Source organism: Calonectris borealis, chromosome 13, assembly GCF_964195595.1.
Source record: "Calonectris borealis chromosome 13, bCalBor7.hap1.2, whole genome shotgun sequence".
Lineage (NCBI taxonomy): Eukaryota > Metazoa > Chordata > Aves > Procellariiformes > Procellariidae > Calonectris > Calonectris borealis.
The window spans coordinates 22,392,038-22,414,568 of record NC_134324.1 but is presented as its reverse complement, the minus strand read 5'-3'; the positions used below and the strand labels follow the sequence as shown (position 1 = coordinate 22,414,568).

Here is a 22,531-nt window from a genome sequence, read left to right as displayed (position 1 = left end):
GTAAAACCATTGTTAATCATGTGTAGTAAAGGGACATCAGGGCTAGCATGAGTCATTTATAGAGCCAGTCAGGACTAGAAAAGAGAGAGAAAGAAAGAGGAGGGGAAGAGAGATCAAACAAACACTGTGAGGAGCAGGATGTCCCAGCAAGACAAAGCCAGGCTGTGAGCATCATGTATGTGAGTTATCTTTTGGATAAAGAAACCAGCATGTATCCAGGATCTGCAAGGTGCAGCAGCAACAACCTGCCAGTGCAAAACTTTGTGTCTACTCCACCCTATTCAGATTACATGGGATATCATCATGTGCCGACCCTGGACACCCATGGACAGCCTGCGGGAACCTGGGGATCTCACTATGGCCCACAGAGGGAGGACTGGAACGCTTACGGCCCAGGACCTTCCAGCACGGTTGCTGCTGCACAGATCAATGGCTCGCCTCCTGGACAGGTCTCCTACAGTTCTGCTGATTACAGCTCCCTCCATCCTGCTGGATCTGGGGGGTTACCTCCTGTAGATACAATTAATACACAGCAAATCTCTCCCAACAGCCAAAGGCACAGCTCTTATGAATGGATGAGGAAAACAGTGCAATCCACTTCTACAGGTATGAGGGCACTGAGTTTTTATGCTGAGAAGAGATTTCACTTTTTTTTCAATTGGTGGGGAGTTTTTTGCCAGGTTCCCTGTTTAGAGGGAACTGTACAATTTAACAAAGAAAGATCCTAATTACTCTAAAAGATTCTCTTGCTAGCAGTGAAATATTGGTTCGATTACTGGATGCTGGTTTTGATCAGCTGACTATTTCTTATATTTCTTCCTTGACCTTTAATGCTGAGGCAAATGAAAAGCAATGTCCTTTGACAGTGAAGTATTTTCACTTCAGATACGTTAAAAAAAATTGTGATATCAAATAATTGCTTTTAATAGGAGTACTTCAGAATGGAATGAAGCAGCAGGTCTGCAGAAAGAAATCATGATGAAAGTATTGTAGTTCACCACCTCCTATACTTTGCTTATTTTCCTCAAGTTTTAGGGTACATATGAAAAATTCAAGTAAATTATATACAGTAGAGGGGCTGGAAATAAGGCTTTGTATTTGAAACAACCTCTCTAAACCTCAGAACACTGAAATGAAATGAGACCTGCAAGATCAAACAATAAGTCAATGCTTTAAAACAGGAATGATAAGGAAAGGCTTGTTCCACTTTGTAGTAGTAGCTCTCAGAATATGCAGGAATACAAAGATCCATGGTAACACAATCAGTTAATACAGCGACAGATCAGTCTCTGAAGCATAATAGTCAATGAGCACAAAACAATTCTTCAATCATATTTACAGTAAAATAAGTCATGAAGCATGAGGAAAAGATTCTGTTTGACTGTGAGGAGGAACAATAGAAAAAAATATAAATATTGAGCATCCCTAAAACAAAAACCTTTTATGAATAGAAAAAAAAAAATGAAACAAGAAAGGGGAGAAGGAAAAGAAAAAGAAGGAAAACTGCCTGCAAAGAACAGAGGCACAATCTGCTATATAAAAGTATTTGATCCTCTGAGGTGCTAGGCAGCTTTGACATGCACAGAGATCAGTAGAAATTAAGGATGCTCAATTCCTCCCCTAAAGAGATGCTCACAGTATTTCAATGTTACATCCCAGGAAGGTTCCTTTCCTTTCAGCCCTTTCTCCTGCCCCAGCTTTGTTCCACACATGCCCGTAATAATATTTTTTCAAAGCAAGTACTGAATCAATCTCTGATGGGAAAGCAATTACTTAAAACATACTTTAGAAAAATGAAAGCAACTATATAGAAAAATTGCCTTTATTAAAATAATTCATCTAATTACATGGACAGATCCGAGTCATCCTCACTCCTGCTGAACACAACTTTACTTCATAGAGAGTCCACAGAAGTCAACAGGACAATCAGAGTAGGTTGTGACTCTGGGTGAATAAGAATTTGGGGGGGAAAAAAAAAAAAAAAAAGAGTAGTTGGGTTTTTAAAAACCATATTTGTTCTTCACTGAATACTACCCAAGAAAAAACAAAAGAGGGCCAGTCTTGCAAAAACTTACAGCTTACTTTTGAGTAGTCCTTACAAGGGCAATGAAATTGCTCACAAACTATATGATCTACAGATGGCAGAATACTTGCTCAAAATAACACTACTACTCATCTCTTCTTTACCTACTGGCCTCTTGCTCCTGTGGATTTAAATTGCAGCCTCTCTGAGAGAAAGACCTGATTTAATCTGTCTGTGCTGTCCCTTTTATAGTGGGGACACTGTGAGAGAGAGAGGGATATAATAGACAATAACATTCTAACTGCCAGCCTAAGGAGCATGGTTAGGGCTTTCTAACCTTCCAAATTTCAAGCCCGCAAGGGTCAGATCATTCACAGGAGGAGTTGGGAGTCTCTCTATTCTGGAATGGTCCAACAACACATTGAGCATCTTCATCTCAAGAAGAATTGAAGAAATCAGCATGTCATAGGAGCATATCCTCCCAAATGCCCATGGGCCAGCATAAGGCCCTCTGAAGTTAGTGGGAGCCTATCCATTCATTTAATAGGTACTGGGTTGTGCTTTAGGGAAAAATCCAGACAAGTAATTCTCCTGCTGCTTCTTTCCCTTCTATTTTTTTGCTAGGCCAGGAATGCTCAGTGCCAATAGATCTGATTCACTGGAGTTGGTTCCTTTTTCTTCATTCACTCCTTTTCCTCTGTTTAAAAGTATGGGCAGCTCTGGTTTCCCCCATTTTCCAAAACATAAAATAATTTTTTAAAATTTGCCCTAGCAGCAATGTCATATAATCTAGCAATGCACTTAATGAGTTTGGTTCTGAGCATGCAAGTGTTGCAATTGACTTCAAATGCGTGACTAGGCTAACTGCAAGCACCAATGCTGCTTGCTGGATCATGATCAAAATCCTCAGCATTTTCTTACACAGAATTCATTGCTTTTTACATCCCTAAATCTGTATGCATACATTGAGCATTACCTATCTGTCTCTTTGCAAAACCTTTAGGAACTTCAGTAGAGGTTTTGTATAGGCAAGAGTGAAGGAATCAACCTATTATCTATTAGCTTTCCTTATTCCCTGTGAAATAGATACGAGCCACCATTCTTATAGATGGAAAAACTGAGGCTCAGACTTACCTGAAGTAATCAGAACAGAAATTAATTAGACAAATTAATTTTATTTGTTCATTACTTGTTGAAAAATACTAGTTATCAATAATAATATTATTTCACTATGGAAACAATAATCATTAAGGGAAGTGATTTTTGCAAGATGTTCTTGAAAGCATGCAAGAAATATTCCTGTAATCTTATCTCTTCAAGATGAGGAGAAATTCTTTCTAAAGATTTACTTACATTGAGCAGTCTGACTTGTAACAGCTACAGAAACAAGGCCCAGAATCAATGACATTTCCATCTCCAGAGATTTCATGGTTAGCTTCTCTTATTGGTCCTTTGTGGCTTCATGACAGATAACAAACAAAACACTTTATTGAAATTTCTACCACTGCCTCATGCCCTACAGGTCTTTTGATACTCTGTTATCTACACAACTAACCTGGAACAAAAGAAGAAATTATTTCAAGTCTTACTCTGTAACTTTAAAAACAACATCCAACATCCACCATGTCTTCAACTGGTGTTAAGTGAAGTTTATGAGGTTATGCTACTTGAAACCACTGGCAGATCTCAGTATTTAATGCGAGACTATATCATCCTGGTCTAGTGTTACTGGAATGCACTTCCTGCAGAAAAGACCTAATAAGGCTTTTCATTCATCATTCTCTCTCTGGTTGAAGGATGCCTGAATGTCTCCCCCTGCAGCTTTGGCACTGGAGGGATTGGGACTTGATCCTAAATGCAGCGCGCGTAGGATCCAATGCCTAGTCATTGCATTCTTGAGGGTGTTCAGGATACAGGAGAAAGCAAATGTGTTTTGACTCAGAACCTTGAAGGAGGAAACACTGACTACTTAGTATTTTCAACGAAGAACACTAATTGAAAAAGATCCCTCTCTAACCCTTAAACTGCTCCTGTTCCCTCTCCTAAACCCATTTCGAAAGGGCGAGCAAAGTCAAGGCAACTAGCAATTGTAATAGAACAAAGCCGCGACAACTAAAGATTTGAGATGGCAATTCCACACACACACAAAGCATAATTACAGGCAAATTCTTTGATGAAAAGTAGAATAAAACCACCTTAGAACAAGTTACAAATCTCCTCCTGTTGATTTCAATATATTTATTGAGGTATGCAATCACTCACACAGGAGTTGACTTTACTTTTTGCCTTCGTGAGAAAACAACATACATCTGTGGTAAAACTGTGCCCAAAACAATGAGTTTGAACAGTTAACTACCAGGCAGTTCCAGCAGCGATGAGAATTTGCTCACAAAGCTGAAAGTACATCTTAAGATCTGCACTTACATTACCATAAAACAGGGAGGGAACAAGTTTTGAAACAGAGGTAAACTAATTATGAGCAGAGACTTTTCCTGAGGATGACAACTCTCCTATCATTCTGGTTCAATAAGAATTTACTCTGAAGACGTAAAGACAGTTTTTCTGATGATGATGACGACAGGTGCTGACAGCATCATTACCAAATGCACTGTAAACATATAGCATCTAGTCTTTGAAGGAAGAAGTTATATTCCCTCAAATCTAAGGAAGAGAAATAAGCCTCTTCTCTTAAGAAGCCATTCCTGTAAAATGCTGAATGCCTAAAGAACATATAACACTTGGAAAAAAATTCAGTTAATCACTTGCTGTTTAGTCTATACAGTCATTGGCAATGGGATTTCCCCTGATCTTGCCACTTAGAAATCCACCTACATTTCCTGCAGGCTGGGTCCTTCTGCCAAACAAAATCCATACAGGGCAGTCTGTCCAATCATTGTTTAAAGGTGATAAAAATGACTCTGCTTTGGATTCAATTATTTCTGTATGATGAAGATGAATAGAAAAGTTTACACTAGCAAAGTGAAGGACAGAATTTGGCCAATGAGCCAAATACAAAATAGCAGAACAAATCCAAATTTGAAAACATTAGCATTTTAAATAGAAGTCAACAGAACAGAAGGGAAAATTCTTCAAGTCTGTTGAAAGGTTCCAATTCTATGATCCTATTGTGTTCTTTTCAGCATGAGTCATCTGAACATGTATAACAAGAACAAATGATCAAGACCCAGCAGAAAATACAAACACAGAATTTCATCACGTTTCACAAACCCTTATGCATCCAACTTTGCAATAATGAGTGGTCCCACTCATCGCACTAAGACTTCTGGCAGGAATATTTATACTCACATTATACAGATTGGATCCATGTAACATTTTCTAATACAATGGCAGTGTGTGGGGTTTTTTTTTTATTTAACTTTACAGAACATCATGTGCAGCACAATGTCCATCTTCAAGACTTATTTAAAATTACTTTTGTTTCACAGCTTCAATTAAGTCAGCGAAATTACATTAGGGAGAATTTGCCCCTTTCTTTTCCTACACTTTTAAAGTGCATAAGCATTTAGAGATAGTCCCAAAACAAAACTCTGGGGTCTGATCTCTGACAGTCCATATCTTTATAAACTCAAAAACTAACATTAATCTCTCTCTTAATACTGAGCTAACATAAAGATGCAGATTTGAACTGAGCATATCTTCAGGCCACAAAGCTGTTCCACATTTCGAGCTGACTTAAGCTAACTTCCAATCATCGAGTACGGACATTAACTCCCTCTGAAACAATGTTTAACTATGGAATCCAGGTTACGATGCTTTGTAAGTAATCCGACAGTAATCCGACATTATTCTATACTATGACATCTTCTGTCTAAATTAGGTAGCTTCTGGATTTTATGAACGATGCCAATTTCAGTAGATGAAGAGTACTCCTGAAAAGTTAAGAGAGGAGGCACTGAAAAAGGGGCCAGGGCTAGTTCTAATGCTAATTTATTTTGCTTTGTAAACTAGTTGTGAGGTCTGATGGTGGGGTTTTTTTTCCCTTTCCTGGGCTACATTGTCTGAGGTTTTGAGGCCTATCTGTCATATTGAGGCAACAGACCCTTTTAACACTTCTCTTCGCTTTGATATGCAGTCTTGTCTCTTCCTTCTCCCTCCTTTCTTCAGGAGTTATATTGCCGGAAAGGGTGATGATTTTCACAGCAAATAAAGAGGCCTTCTCCTAGCTTTATTGTCTTCAGAAGAAATGCTCTGTGAATTTTATGACCAATGGGAAAGCTGTTCCCTTCCCCCAACTCAAAACTTGGCCAGTCAAAAAAATTGCTAAAGTGGGTGTGATAGAACAGGATTGTTAAACTAAAGCTCATGAGAAGTTTTCTAAGTCTGAAATGTCTTATTTCTTGTTACTCCAAAGGCACTCTTCAATAGTCACTATTTGCAAAATAGGTTTTTGACAAAACTCGCTGTTCTTAAATAGCTCATTAAAACCAGGAAATCCACTCCCCCAACACAAAGGCAGTCATACTGCAAAGGTAGTCACTTCAAAGCTCTTTTGTTTCATTTTTCTTCCACCCAGCTACTAATAACCTCTCCAATCACTTGCAATTCTGTAGTATAACTGTCTGCGACAGAACACAGTTCCAATAAAACTGTCACTATATTGCTGATTAAAATGATAATCTGTCACTAACAAAAGATTAAGATTATAGAAAGTTAAATGTTGGTAATTTCACTCACCTAAGTGAGTAAAATATGCAGAATTTGACTAAAGAATTGGATTAAAATATTAACTTTTATCATTGCATCAAATTCTGCTATTATCTCCTAAAGAAGTCTGAGAAGTGAAGAACATCCTTCTGCTGTCTCTGGGGTGAATCCATTAGTCCTACCTCAAATTTTACTCAGGTAATACTTCTTCTTGAAAAACAATGCATCACTGTAAATAAAACCAGTAGAATGTCTGCAAGAATTCACTCAGGATGCAGTAGAGTGGATCTATTCCATCTAACAGATGGAATTTAGAGGCTAAAGTCCCAAACTGTTTAGCGATAGGTTTTGTTGCTGCTGTTTGTTAACTTTGGCAAATAAGAGAAAAGTGTACTTTGCTTTTGAAAGGAAATGCCATGTGCAGACTAATTCCAACCCAGCATCCAACAAAGGCATTAGGAAGACTCTCACTGACATCAATGAGAATCTGGGTAAAGGCCTAACAGATAAAACATGACTCTGCCAGAACTAAAAGAATCCTCTCAGAAGACCCTGGCAGATCTCAACTCCCACTGTCTGTTATGTCTCACAGAGGGTATTACTCTACACAAAAAATCAAATTATTAAAGACAAGACTTATGTGACAAATCATAGAGATTGTTGTTGACTTTGGGGAAGGAAATGTTCTCCTTTTGCTTTTCTACTTTTTAAATTATTCTCTTAACTTAAAGACAGAAATTAGATGTGAAAGCTCCCAATCTTCCTGCAAAAAGAAACCAGATATTATCATTCTTACTAAAAATAAACTGAAAGCTACTCATATGAAAGTAAAAGATTTTATGGGCGAAAGTTCTGTTTTCCACATACATTTAATTTCTTCTTCAGTTTAAAAAGCAAAAAACCCAACCCTCTCCTACTCAGATAATAAGGGTTTAAGCACTTAAAACCAGAAACTGGAAGGTTTATCTTGAAGTTTACCACCTTGTTTTGGCAATAGAAGAACATTGGATATTTGTCTATGGCTTCTGAATGAGAATAGCGTTCAAGATAAGATCACCTTGTTGCTCTTTTGTGTACTCCATCTTAACAACACAAAGGAGACTAAGGAAATATTTTAAACATTTTGTCCCATAGAATGACCCCAAATTCTCATTTAAAGAGGAAAAAAACCTAACCAAACCACCGGCTAGAGAGATCAAAAGTTAAAAAATATCAAGTGAGGCATTAAAGCACCACAGGTGACCATATGTTAAACAAACAATTTACACTTCGAATGAATGAAAACAAATGTCCTAGTATTTATGTGGACTGAACTCAGTAACTGCTGTTCTTTAGAGACTCTAAAATTCTTACCATAATGTTTTAAAATTAACAGCACTTTTCACTTGATTATCAGTGTAAACATAATTGGGCTAATTCTGCTTTCACTACAGTTTCACAATGACAAAAATGACTGAAATGAGAATGTCCTATATGTCTACCCCAGCCAAGAACAGCACAGCAGAACCTTCACAGGGAAGTTACAGATTTGAATCAAAGTGGTTTTGGCTGCATGGACTGAGCAGAAACCCCAGCGTAAGGAACAAACAAAAACATGCACAAATCTATTTTCCCTATTGAAATATCCCAAGTGAACAGGCTGATGGCCTCAAGACAGTTGGAAAATGCCCATAGCATTGTAAACTCACTATTAATGCATAGTGCTTTCCCAGGGTTGAACACCATGGAGCATGGAAGCTGAAGGATCAAATTCTGATGTAGACCTTGTTCTACAAGCCTGGGAAGAGTCCTAGAGAAACCCTCTCACATAGGGCAAACAAGTTATTATCCACAACCAGAGGTGTAACAATGTTTGTTTACAGCATTCACTGACCAGGACTTCCAGTGCTAAACAACTCTGTATCTGGGATCTATACAAACAGTACAAAAAGGATCAGAGCCTGAAGAACCATCTAATGCAAACAATACCTTGGTGAGCCAAAAACTCTTACAAGTAGCAAAGTACTGACTGTCAAATGCTGGAAGAGAAAAAAGTGATATGGCTCTCAAGCCATTACCATACAGCGTACGCAGCAAGTGGAAGGCAATGTTAACTTTAAGTATGTTCAGCTATTAAAATAAAGAGACATTACATCTCCCTCCACAGATGGGGAAAAAAATATTAACCTGTGAAACTAAATCATTAATTAAGGGATAAAGATCTTCAAGATTCTGCTATAGTTCTGTACCCTGAATTCTGATCTTTGGGTGCTACTTAAACTTCAAAAGCAAGGGGAGTTGGAAGGAGGGGCTCGGGAGAAATCAGGTCTTTGATACCACTGATACATGAAACCTCCAGCTATTCTCTCCCGCAGGGGGGAATCTAGTTGCTATGGGGCGGTGTGCCATGGAGACCTACTCGGGGACTGAAATTTTACCAACTCAATGCCTGAAAATGTTTTTCAGTCCTCTCCATTCAAAATTAACTGCTCTTATTAGGAGTGCAATTACGATGAGTTTGAGGAACCTGTTTTTTGAAGAGTTAGGCATCCACACAATCTTGTTCTGAAAAGATCTGTAAGCAAACATGACCTGTTGCATGAAGCTAAGCTACATCTGCAGTAATAGCAGACTGTTACAGGCAGCAAGCCACAATATGCCTCGAGTTTTATGCATCATCTGAGAGCACCTGAATCTAAGGGGGCTGTTCTACTGTAGTGACCACTAAGGACACAAAGATTCACGACCTACAGTACCACAGTGGAAGACAATGCAAAAAAAATACCAACTAAAAAGTGATCTCAGTGTCCCAGACAATTTACAGTCTAAATAGATACATCTGAAGAAGTGTCCATATAAACACAGACAGACAAGGAAGCACAAAAAAATGCTAAGACTGTGGTTAGGGAACATGGTAACACTGGTCTTAACACAACAATGATCCAATCTTTCAAAAATGTAGGAAGACCTTAGGCTAGGGCTCAGGGGCCTTGGTTTTAAGCAGGTGTTGATCTGTGATATATTGATTGCCTAATATGAACATTAACAACAGAGGAAAGGTGGGTGAGAAAGGAAGCATCAGTAGCCTTTCCCATTCTCAGTTCTCTTTCACTACCGCCAACACATTCTCAGAAATTATCCTGTATGGAATCCATAAAATCTCAGCTACTTGCATCTGTGTTCACTGGCTCATGTCATTTGCCATTACGTTTTAACAACGCAGATACTGCTAAGCCATGTCTGCTTCAGTCAGCTGTACCCACAGCTGAAAGAATGCAACAGTGCTGCTTGCAAAAGAACAGATGCTGCAGTTCTAGAATTGTTCAACATCCTTTGTTAAGTATTATAGCTTTCTTCTTCTCTTTTTTATTAACTGTCATCTGAAAATCTATGTCACTATTCCCTATGCTATTATCAAGTCGTGCATAGAGTGTGCCAGACTTGAAGGAAAAACACAGCCTCCAAGTTGCAGTAACAATCACAATATTGTATTAATTTTTCTAGCAACAGGAAGTCAGGAACTTTGGAAGCTCTCGGTATTTTCTACACAGTAACACAATTTCCCTCTGAAACAGGTAGTAGTGTATCAAGCTTTAGGGACAGAGAAACAGAGCAATTCAACACCAGGCAGGAAGCCTGCATCAGAGTTGGGAACAGAACCCAGGTTTCCTGGCTCCTTGTTCTTAACAAGAACGCCTTCCCTCTCCCAAATTATAACACAAGGGTGATAAACAATATGAGGACCAGTTTATCATCTATTTATTAAGGAGCAAACCCAAAATCTGATGGTATGAACCTCTTGTGTTGTAAATCAAGACCAAGTCCACTGCAGTCAAGGGAGTTACTCTGGGTAAGTGCATAGAGAATTAGGCCTAAAATACCCACAAACATATTTTCAAATGTAAAGCCAGATATTTTGTGTTACTAAAGTTAAAAAATTCTAGCTTGAAGCAATGTGTTCTTCTTTCAAAACAGGTAAAACAAGAACAAGAGAGAAGTACCGAGTGGTTTACACAGATCATCAGAGATTAGAATTAGAGAAGGAATTTCATTACAACAGATACATTACAATCAGGAGGAAGTCTGAACTTGCTGCAAACCTAAGACTTTCCGAGAGACAGGTAGAGTATGGATCACCCATTCAGGATTTCCTTTGAATTTATTATTGCTGATGAGGACATAACCGTACTGGTTAAGAACACAAAAATGTTAATGCCTCTAATAACCAAACAATGCGACTGGATTCCCTTTGCAGTGTAGAAACTCAAACTATCCAGCTGAATAGCCTGAAAGGCCTGTTTGCACTCATTTCTAAATATCCCATCAGCACTACTTCAGCTCTCATAATGACATCAGAGAGCTCTGCAACAACACAGAAAAAGCAAACACCAGTCTTACATACAGTCCTGTTCTGAGAAACAAGAGTTTAAAAATATCAACAAAATCCTGCCCAGATTTCTCTCTGTTTTATTGGGGTAGTGGTAGCAGGGAGAAATTTTTGCCAAAATTCCTAAAGCCGAAGTTCTGGTTTTGCTGAAGTCAATGGGAATTCCATAACCAATTTCAACAAGGTCAGTCTTAGCAGAGAATGGAAGTGATGAGCTCAATATGTTCAGGACACTTGAAGGTATTTGTTCCTTTGACTGCCTTTTACCTTTTGTTAAAGATTTCCTACATACTTGCTAATCCTCTCTCCTGCCCCTGTTTCTTCCCACCCCCTCCAAATTCCACTTCTATTCCCACAACGTTAATCAAAACACAATCCTTTCTGGCTAAAAGATCTACACAATTTGCTCTGGAACCACTCTGTGCCACATTCTTCAACGATGCGATTGCAATGCCTGTGCCACCCCCTACACCAAAGCATGGCCTCTGGCTCTCAAGCACCTCAGCTGGCTCATGCAAACGACCGAGATAAGATGCCAGGCTAGATCTCCCACAAAGACACTCACAACGTGGGCTGAGCATATGTTCGGTCCCATTTTACTTGGGAGTTTCTTGATGCAGTACACTGAAGTAAGCAGCGAAACAGAAAATTAAAATCTTTACTGAAGGATCTCCCCAAATAGATTTCAGGACACAATATGCTCATTTGCTGCCTTTTCTATTTGCAAACCATCACAGCACTGTTTTCTCAGTCAGTTATTATTCATATTCATTGAAGATTATGCCTAATTCACCATTGGTTTATGGGCTCTACTGAGCAGGGATCGTCCAAAACCCACCTAGTTGTAGCACTGTTCATCCAACTTGAACTTGTCTTACACAGCACACACTGAAAGAGCTTACAGAAATGGAGAAGCAAATACCCATTTTGCAAATATGTCTCAATCTGCTGCTGAATGCGAGTAATTAATTATTGAAAACTAAAATTATTTCAACCAGATATAGAAAAATACACTATGTGTCTTTTTGCTGGCTGTTAAAACCTTAATAACTTGACTTCATTATGCTTATTTAAGAATTATGATCCTGCTTCTGTAAATGACCAACAATATTTACTTGAAACTTTCTAGTTCAGTGATAATTCCTGATAAACCTTTTTGCTAGTATATTTGAAGTGGTGACAAAAAAAAGACTTGATACATTTCTTTGACATATATTGGGGAAACATGGTAACAGTTTTTGCATTATTTGCTCTTCTTCATCATCAATATATGTCATGAAGGAAATTAATTCCAGTGCATAAAGCCTACATCTCTGAAGTCACTTTTGAAAATGTAAGATTAGGAAAGAAATACCTGATCTATGCTCCCACTGCTACCCTTTCATACAAATTAAACAACCCCATCATATGTATATGACTGAACACACTGTCCTATCCTAAGTTCCACTGCACTCAGCCTGAAGTCAGAAATGATTTTCTGGAAAAGCTTTTTTCCTGGCTATGCCAAAATCCCATCCAGGACACTGGAAGGAATATCTCAAGACAAAAGGACAAAGAACAATTGTTTAAACAAGGCAGGAAAGATGTAATATCTAGTGAAGAAAAAAAAAGGCAAAACAAAGCATTGCTAATATAGGAAGGATACAGAAATAAAGGAGATGACAAGGACAAGAAAGAAGAGAGAAGACTTCAGGGGAAGAGTTACTCGCACAACAACTGAACAGTGGAAAAAAAAATAGTGAAAGGAAGGAGGGCAACAAGTGAAGAACAAGTCAGACAGATGCAACCGCACATGTTGGCTTTTAGTCTAACATTACAGATCTGCATTTACTTGTAGTTATTTGATAATTGGCTTATGACCTTGAAGTGCCTACTAAAATTCTCACTGGATCACTGCTGCAGATCTGCATCCCTAGTTTAATAACAAACTAGAACAAAAACCTAAATTCAAAGGCAGGTAAGAACTGAAGCCAGAAGGTAATTCTGAAACTGATGTTAGTTTGGTTTTTAGACTGTTTCATCTTTTCATGCATTTTGGCAAATGCATGGGTGAAACTAGACTACCTCAGCACAATCTGAATGCAAGAGATCTGAGAGTATTTGAGACTGGTTTAATGGAACATAATTTGGTACTGAAATGATATTCCAGAAACTAAGACAACAAAATGAACTGCCAAATGTCTCAGATGATAGCCTGCGACTTAAGAGACCTAGTTCGAACTTCCACAAGCTTTGTGTGTTATCTGAATTCTTCAACTGTAAAATGGGAATAATAATGCCTCAAGGATAAGTACACCAAGAATGTCACAGAGACTCCTTAAGATGTTTTGTGGGACTTCACCACTGGTTTTCTTTTGAAACACAACGTAGTAGCCACAGATGTTATTACCTCTTACTGTCTTACCTCCTTTCTGATCATCATTCTCTTTCCCTTTCTAGCTTCTAGCAAAGAATAACTAAACAAATCAGTATTTCGCAGCAAACCATTGATTTTTCTTTGGGTTACAGAAAATGGTGGCAGAAGTATGTCCTTTGCTATCTGAACACCAACAATAAAACACAACATATCAATGAGGTAGCTTGACTCATTACACTGACTAGACATAATACAGAGCCACTTCCAAGGGTGAATAGCTGGCATGCACTGCTTTAAATCCAACATTGGGGATTCACATCCAAAGACTTTTCAGTTGCCATAGAACATTCACCCTTTCACACCTGAATAAGTTCTGCTGTATTTTCAATTGACCATTACTCATCAACTTCATCTCATGTCCTCACTTGTTCCACCCTAATCAAAAACCGTATACTCTTCCTTAGTTGCTTCACTTTTTCCCAAAGATGACTGCACTTCTGTGACAGAGCAATGACTATGGTATAAAGCAGTGGACTGTGCATGAAGCAGCACAGATTCTGGGTCCATCTACGAATGCAATAAAAGGCACTTAGCTATTAAGGCAACACTTATAAATATTTTGAAGCAATGTTGTGTACCAAGAGTAGTGCACTGGTGAAATTCTGCTCAGAAGGGTATTTCCATTGGCTTACACACTGGAGCTAAGCAATAAATGTGCAGCATCCAAACAGGAAAGCTTTTGTGCCTCAGTTTATAGGCCAGTAACAGGTTTTGGCTTGCTCTGACTAGGGCATATAGTTTTCAATGTAAAGATACTCTCAGATTCTTTTGGCCATCACTAAGACACATGAGATTCTGTTCTGTTAGATTTTGTACCAAAAAAAAAAAAAAAAAATTAAAGCTCATTCCATAAAGAAATATCTCTTAAAAATAAAAATAACACTGAAAAACTCTTTTTATCAAACTATTAATAAATATTTTATTACCAGATAGGAAAGACTACCTGTATGAAAAACAAGCAAACAGCTCTGTTGTCTGTTTGCCACTGCCTTTCTCACTGGTCCTCATGCAGTTGATTTTACCTATGACCCTTGACTGTATACATAAAGGACCACACTGCATTCTATTAGCAACTGACAGAAACTTTCCTCTGCTCCTCTGCAGGTGAAAATCTGGTTCCAGAATCGCAGAGCCAAAGAAAGAAAATTAATGAAGAAGAAAATGACTCATTTTGATGGCAGCAATCTTGGCTCTATGCAGAGTGACTCTGGCTCAGTGAGCCCGATGCCAGTTCCTGACCAACAGACTCATTCAGAAATGTCCAGTTCTTTATTCCCACCTCCACCTCCTCCACCTCCGCTTCCCATGAATGGTTTGCAGCACAATGGGAACCTGCAGCAGGTAGTGGCCTCTCAGTAAGGCTGCCTGAAGAGCTACTGCATAACGAACACTATAAACTACCAGTACATGGAGCACTACAATATGAAAGAGAGAGGACAGCTGTAGCTGTTTTGCAGGAGTCCCCAGCATGACACAGTTCTGTGCGCATAAGCTTCAAGTACAGTAAACCAAGAGCCACTTGCCAGGTCTGCAGGATAGCGCAAGTTCCCAAGGGCAATGGGACTGCTGTGTGCCAGGAGTCCTAGTTGCAGGGAGCCTCTGCAAGAGGATGCCGTGCCGAGTCTGTGCCACAAGGCAAGCATCCCTCCAGCCATGCAGCAGGTGGGTAGGCACTGGGAGGGAGGAGAGCTGAGGACCAGATATGGCCACTTGTCACAGTACACTGCAGACAAAAAAAAAAAGCACAAAATGGGCCACAGGCAATACAACATTGCCGAGGCAGTAACGGCAGCTGTATGCAAGTACTTTGTCTGTCCCTCGTCCCTAGGTAAAGAGTGTATTCCTTCTCCTTTGATCTCCACACAGGTTCCATGGACTAATCTCACTTTCATGGACTTTATACATGAATCTTGATAAATTAAAACCTGGCTTATATGTTTTGACCCACTTGATGGAAAGCCTGGGTCATGGTGGTTGCACTCACGACATGTTAAGGGCAAAGGTCAGAGATGAGCTTTTTGGAATTTTTTTGGTTTTGACAGGTATGATTTCCAATGCTCCATACACTGGTATAAACATGCACTCTTCAATTTTACCATAAATGTTTTTAAAGCATTCTGGAATTGTGAATCTTGGCCCAAGTTCATTTTTGATAGAAGAAAAATCATGTCAGACTCATTTTGTATCCTAAAAGAAAGACCAAAAGGGGGAAATCCTCTTAAGAAGTGTAGGTATTTTTAAAAGGGACTGCATTTCATGAGACAGCATAGCCCATGGATAAAGATGCAACAATTGCGTTCAACTAATTTTATATTTGGTCCAGCTTCCAGAGCTACTGTGACACTAAAAAAATCTGAGAAATCAAATTAATGGAAGACAAAGCAAACAAATATTTCACTTAAATATAAGCTCTCAGCATTTTTTAAGTGGGTCTCAATTCCCAAAGTGCTGACCCCTTCCATACTAAGCAGAATTTGGTAGGTAATCAGTACTTAAGAATAATCTGGATACTTACCTAAGATGACTAACAATTGCATGTGCATAAATTGTCTGCAAAGGGAAAACTTTCAAAACACATAAGTGATTTGGGCATTTTTACCTTCATTGTCAAAAGCAATTTAGAAATTTAGGATGCCTATCCTCACTGATTTTCATCAAGGTGTCCTCCTAAATATCTCTGTCACTGTTGCAAATAAGACTTAGGAGCATTAAGTCATTTAGGCACTACATTCTTGGTTTTTTCCTTAATTATAACAAATAGTACTATTAGGTCATCAAAATGTTGGTAATGTAAAATTACTTTGTATATAAAGAACATTAAAATAAATGACTTTTTTCATAATCATTTTCCAATGTGGTATCAGCTACTGTAGCAAGTGAACATGCAGATTTTCATGATTAGTCTGTTATTGAACTGTAATATCAAATTTAAAAGCAGGGTGATGGTAAAAAAGCTTACAAAAAGTAGAGGAGAATGGTAAGACTAGGACGGTTCAGGGAGCTGACAGATTTCACGACTTCTTCATTTTATTTACCATTTTATGGTTGCAAGAAGGACTCTTACTAAGTAAGATTAAAATTCCAACTTTAAATAGACACATATCTACATTGTAAAATTCCCACTCTTTCACAATGCTGCTCCATTTGCTGGCAACAGCAGTTTGAATCTTCGCATAGGTAATACAAATGAGATGAAGAAACTGCAATTCAAAGTTCAGCAACAGACAGACTCATACTGATTTCCACATATTATGAAAAGCGGAACATGACAAACAGCACGTGGGAACAAAAGTGATTTACCGTCCATATTGATGAGCATGGCAACCAAACCAAAACTCTGGTCTTCCAAAAGAGATATCCATTGGATGTGTCCAAAAGAGGAATCCATTGGAAATACACAGAACAACCATTCTGTCTACAGAGGGAAATGCTAGAGATATTTTACCTAGAGTTAACACACACACACGCACATATATTTAACTTAATAGAGACTGAAAAAGGTTCAAGGAGAAAAGCATCCTCACATTGGCCAATTAAACAAAATTATGCTTGCATACTAGAGGGAAAAAAAACAACACACCAATAAAAATTTCCAGATTTAGACTTCCAAAAGGTAAGAATACAGAGGGAAACTTTGTCTTATGTACTGATATACAATAATTTAGGACCTAGTTCTAGCTAAGTGCACAGAACCCTGGCCCTAGGGTTTTGTAGGATCAAGTTCCTAGCTACCTATTTTAATCACACTTCTATGAGATAGTTTAATTTTGTATTGAAATTTTTAAAAGGAAAAAGAAAAGGAAGTTCAATAAAGAACTTTAAGAAAAGAAATATATCTGAACACAACTTCTTTCACTTTAAAATTATTTAAACATCATTCAAAGAGAGAGGGATCTGGCAAAACGACCTGTTTTATCTTGTTTACATGTAGAAGAGTTATGGAGGAAGATAAGTGACCACTTTGAAGATCTGCCTCATTTCTGCTCCAGTTTGCTGAAAGCATGCTTGCTATAGGTTGCTATGTGTTTCCAATCAGAAGTTGTTAAGTACACAAAATAAGGCTGGATTTTATTTGCAGAAGCACATGTTCAAAGGTTAAAATTTATTGCTCCGAAAGCAGTATCTATAAACCAGGGCAATACCTTAGAGATTATTAACCTTCTAGTTATGCCAGTGATTGTTTTAAGCAGTACAATTTTTTTGTAAAACTTACCAGCAATCTATTCAACTAAATATTTTCAGTGTGCTTTAATCCTTTAAACAGTTGCCCACCAAAAACAGAAGAAAGCTATTTTTCTCTAAGAAGCTTGTATAGTGCTTTTGCTTAGATGCTGTATTGGGTATAATTAAAAATAAGAGAGACATAAAATTGGTCCCAAATCAACTGAAAGTATTTTGGTCCAACATTGTGAGTCATGAAATACTGGTGCTAGTCCTCAGAATAATACTTACTTTCTTCCTGACTTTGGGTATATCATATAACTTACCACTTTTAAGTAGGGACACTAAAGCAGAGTTGCTGTGAAGATTGATTGGTTGTTAGCAAAGTGCCTTGAAGAAGAAAAGCATACCTTAGACTACATCACAAGAATATCTAAGCCCTTAATCCTAATTATGATTAAAAGAATGATCAAGGTATGTCCAATTTTCAGAGGAATTCACTAATCTTTAGGCCCCAGCGAGAATTGTGATCTATATGGTACAAAAAGACCAAGAAGAGCATACCAAACAAGACCTTCTACAAAAACTTCATGCAACTAAGCAAGATATACAATCCAAAATGACATTTCTAAAACAAAAAACTTCAAATATGCAGTATTTGCAATTGCTTAGGGGTTATGCAATCATTAGAGAGCATTAAGTATGTGCTACCTTCTACCCAAGGAGCAGATTGAAAAATATATTCATTCTGGATCTTACCATAAAAAAATTAAAAAGCATACGCCTACTTTAGCACCCTTATTCAGTTTGCTGGTGCAGTACAGGCTTACTCCAACCCAAGCTTTTACAGCCAGAACGTGTAAATGATGCGTCCCTGCAAATGACTTACACAGCCAGTCACATTTTGGAACGGCACTGGATGTTACTAGTTGGACACGATATTGTGCAAACCTCACTATGTAAAAGAATAGGCACAGGTTTTATGATTAAAATGTTTGCCAGTTGTTTTCATATTCAAAGAGCACAAATACTTTCTTGTACATTTTGTAACTCTGTTCTAAGAGATATCACAATAAATGGAAAGGCTTAATTAAGATACACCCTGAGTGTTCTTGGTCTTCTAAGCCACAATAAAATACAGTCACTCTAAGGCAGGACAGACTTTATATAGACAATAATCTCTCTTACCTGGGAGTATGAAAGAAGAGTTAAATTTGTGTAACAGAAATGCCAGGCTGCCAGGAATATAAACCATGTGTATAGCAAGAATGGCAAACAGTAAAGGCCATCAATTCCTTTGTTACCTCATGAAAGAAAGACCACACCAAAGAACCTCCTAAGGACTCAACAGTGAGCACCCAATAACCCCATCTAGCTATACTCCGGTCAGCATGAATTAGTTACAGTAGGTGGGAGCCCTATACTACATGACTCAGTAAGGAAACCAAATAAATATCAATAGAGGATTTGCTGTTCATTTTCACGGTTCTGTGAAAAAGAATCAATTTAACCTGGAGTTCACATGCAGGCTCTGTAACTCCTGCCATATTATGTCTGCTTCTTGAGCAGGAAGACATACTCTTATTACTGTCAGTATTGATTCTGTAGCAGATTTTAAATTATTTAAATTTCAGAATAGTAAGACCTTCCTTTAGCTCCAGACCATTCTTGCCTGGCAAATACAACACTGATGCAGATGAAACACATGAAATATATTGTTGCTGCTTTTAATAAAATGCAAAAGTTAACATTAAGAAATGAAAGATAAGTCACTGGTAGCAGCAGTTAGAAAACCAGTAGTTAGAAGGGTAAATACAATCACCATCCTCCCAACAAGTCACTTTTCATCATTTTTCAAAAGGATTTGTTAACAAGCAAAATTTCAGAGCATGGAATTAAAAATGAAACCACTAAGGAAGGCTTCAGGAACAACTGACATTTTTATTCCTACTGTTGGTCTCTTATGAAAAAGAAATACACATTAGGGATGAGAGAGACACACAGTACGGAACTGAAACTTGTGATGTATCTCTTTTTCTTTTTCCCCAGAAGAGCTCAGTTCAGCAAGTGAAAATAGTTCAGCTACCATTGCTTGTTCAGCTCTCTAGGCTGGGCCACATCTGTCAATACAGAGATACAATTTGGCATGTGCTTTCATTTCAAGCCCTGAAAATGAGACCTAACTAGGTTGTTGCATATTAAACCAGCACAATTAAAAAGGGTAAATAAAATTTTCAGAAGCTTTGTGTTTGTAGAAGATTCAGTGAAAGCAAGAGCTAAAGTCTCTTTAGCTGTGTTTTAAAATTTTAAAACCATCTGCCTTCCTTCATGACTAGTCAGATTTTTTTCCAATAGAGCTGACCTCAGTTGACAGCATGTCACATACTGACTGACCTTTCCTCAAGATTTATACAGCTGACTATTAATTTTAGGAGGAATGGGTATGCGCACGAAGCCCAGCTTGGATAAAGGGTCAATAACACCTCCAAAATACTGCATTAAAACTATCAGCAATACATAGTTCACTAACAAAGTCATTAGCCATTCCATTGAAATTCCAAGCATGCAATTATAAAGATACGGGCAAGAAGCATTCCTAAGCCTGATGTTACTGATGTGTTATTAGAGTGGTCATCTGAAGGCAAGAAAACAAACATCTGTTCCTACCACCTTAGCCAGAATGGGACACGCTAAGCTCACCTGCTTTTTTCACCTCAGAAACAAAACCCCAGATAGATTTCATATAATTTTCAAGCTTCAAAGATGGACAGATTTGTTTCTTCTTATCTCCATATAAAAGGAAGAGTAACTTTATGAGTAAGGGTTCCTAATAAAAACTATCACAGGTATAAACACTTTTAATGTAAGTTATTGTTATACAGGCCACTTTTAATCTACCAGTAGTCCCTGAAATTGCAGTTATAATAGCTGTCATTAAAACATTTAATTGCATGTTTGTGATTATATTATTACTACCCGGTTTGGAAATGCTCTTTAGAACAGCACATATACCATAGTATACCATCTACATTGCCTGTACAAACAAAACTTTAATAGTTCCAATGGTTATCACCATGCTTGTTATTATTGCTAGATTTTCATCAACCACTTGTTAGAAAACTAGAAAAATTTCTTCCCCAAAGATCTCAAAGTACATTTAATTTTACACACATACAACTTTACTTCAACAAACACTGAGGCAACTCCTGTGGACACTGGCTAAATAAATAAATTATATATAGCAATTTAACAGGTGGAGAAAAAAAATGGAAAATTATAACCTTGGAGTTCAGTTATTCTGGCAATCTCTCTCTCTGAAGTATGTCAAAGAGCATAGCACTCTTGCTGCCAATACTACACAGATCTTTCCTGTCCTGTCTTTATCACCCGCTGCAGAAAATGGTATAAATACAAACCTCCATATGGGTGAGATTTCTGGATGTCTAGTCCGCTACCTCAGAACTGCTTTCATTTTCCCACCACCCCAGAAAGTCAGGAGAGGGCCCATAGTAACATGACAATTCCACAAGCACTTTAAACAGGCATAGACAGCACATTAGCCCTTCGTCTACCACCAGCAACTCATTGCCATCCCCTCACAGTGCAAATACGGAAAAGGCAAGGGCAGTTCACCGTTTTTTCCTTTTTTTTTTCTGGACAGCAATGCCCACTAAAAGTGTTCTTGGAGCTACAGTAAATTACTACTATACACTGAAGATGCAGTGGTTCTGTGGCTCTGAAGCTACTGACATGCTGGATCTGAGCAGGAGGACATGCACATGGCCAAGAAATGACTCTAGGGAAGGCAGACTCAGATTAACAGTCCATAAGCTCTCAAAAAACATCAACCCCAAAATTTTGGTAGCCTCAAACTACCAGACTACATGCAAAGGTATGGTTCCTTTTTAATACATCCACGTGGTTCTGTTACACAAAATGGGAGGCATAAGAGTCAGGGTGCAGAAGATCATTTGAATGTTGCCATTTTAGTTATCTTATTCTCACTTTGGTGTTAAAAATCTGCAGTCCTACCCAGCAATCTTATCCTGCTATGTAAATCTTTTTAAACAAAATGCCTTATTCAAAGCTTACTATTGTTAGCCGATATCAACTCAGTGTAGCAATTCGCCATTGGCATATCTTGATCTAATTACGTTCTGGAAAGAATCGAAATAGATCTAAAGAAAATTCAGATAATGGAACAGGCAAAACAAGAAAGGGAAAGGAGGAGCATAAACAAAAGATAAAAGAAGAACAGAGAATAAAGGATAAAGCTCTGAGACACAAAAAAATAGGATTAGGTGATAGTGCAATCGTGGAGGGTACGCACGGAGGCATCCCATAAAGAAAGAGGAAAACCAGGGATTAAAAATGTTATCATCATCTAACGCATTCTATGAAATTAAATGTCATTCCCTGAGATGTGAAAATGGTGTGCTTAGGAGTAGAAGTCAAACAATGCATCTGATCTGAAATCTATGAGCAACCAATGTTCATTTGTACTATGTCAATGGATTTCAGATACAGCCAATGGAGACAAAACTTCACCTCCTATGGATCTGCCTACGACTGACAGCTCTGCATAACATTTAGCAATACATCAGAATTTAATGCTCACAAATAGGCCAAAGATGCCAAGGATACTTCCAGTATAGGAAACATACCTTGTTTAATTTGGATGATGCTCAGTGGAGTTCTTTGTTCTTTTTAATACATATCAGTACTAAAAAGTCTGTGGGCTCTCAAAAATTGTATTACAATTCCTTTTCTTTCAAGATTAAGGGAGTAAGAGTCCATTCCAATTTTTTCTAATGTCTATTTTTATAAGGGTATGCCAATTACAGAAGGCCTTACTTTTTCCATGTCCTATCCCATGATACAACTTTCCTCAACATTCTCA

The 22,531-nt window shown here is 38.0% G+C and overlaps 1 protein-coding gene across 1 annotated transcript; it reads left to right on the top strand.

Moving 5' to 3' along the window:
* Positions 1-173: 173 nt before the first annotated feature.
* On the top strand, positions 174-14,829 carry LOC142087526 (homeobox protein CDX-1-like). The gene is made up of 3 exons (XM_075161827.1): positions 174-606; positions 10,643-10,788; positions 14,575-14,829. Exons 1-3 carry the CDS (start codon positions 174-176, stop codon positions 14,827-14,829), a joined length of 834 nt encoding a protein of 277 aa, XP_075017928.1.
* Positions 14,830-22,531: the final 7,702 nt, after the last annotated feature.

Excerpts from the sequence above, each read along its gene's own strand:
- LOC142087526 (XM_075161827.1), top strand. The coding sequence starts at position 174 with ATGTATGTGAGTTATCTTTTGGATAAAGAAACCAGCATGTATCCAGGA. Across the intron at positions 607-10,642 it reads AGTGCAATCCACTTCTACAG|GTAAAACAAGAACAAGAGAG; the intron begins GTATGAGGGCAC and ends CTTTCAAAACAG. Across the intron at positions 10,789-14,574 it reads TAAGACTTTCCGAGAGACAG|GTGAAAATCTGGTTCCAGAA; the intron begins GTAGAGTATGGA and ends GCTCCTCTGCAG.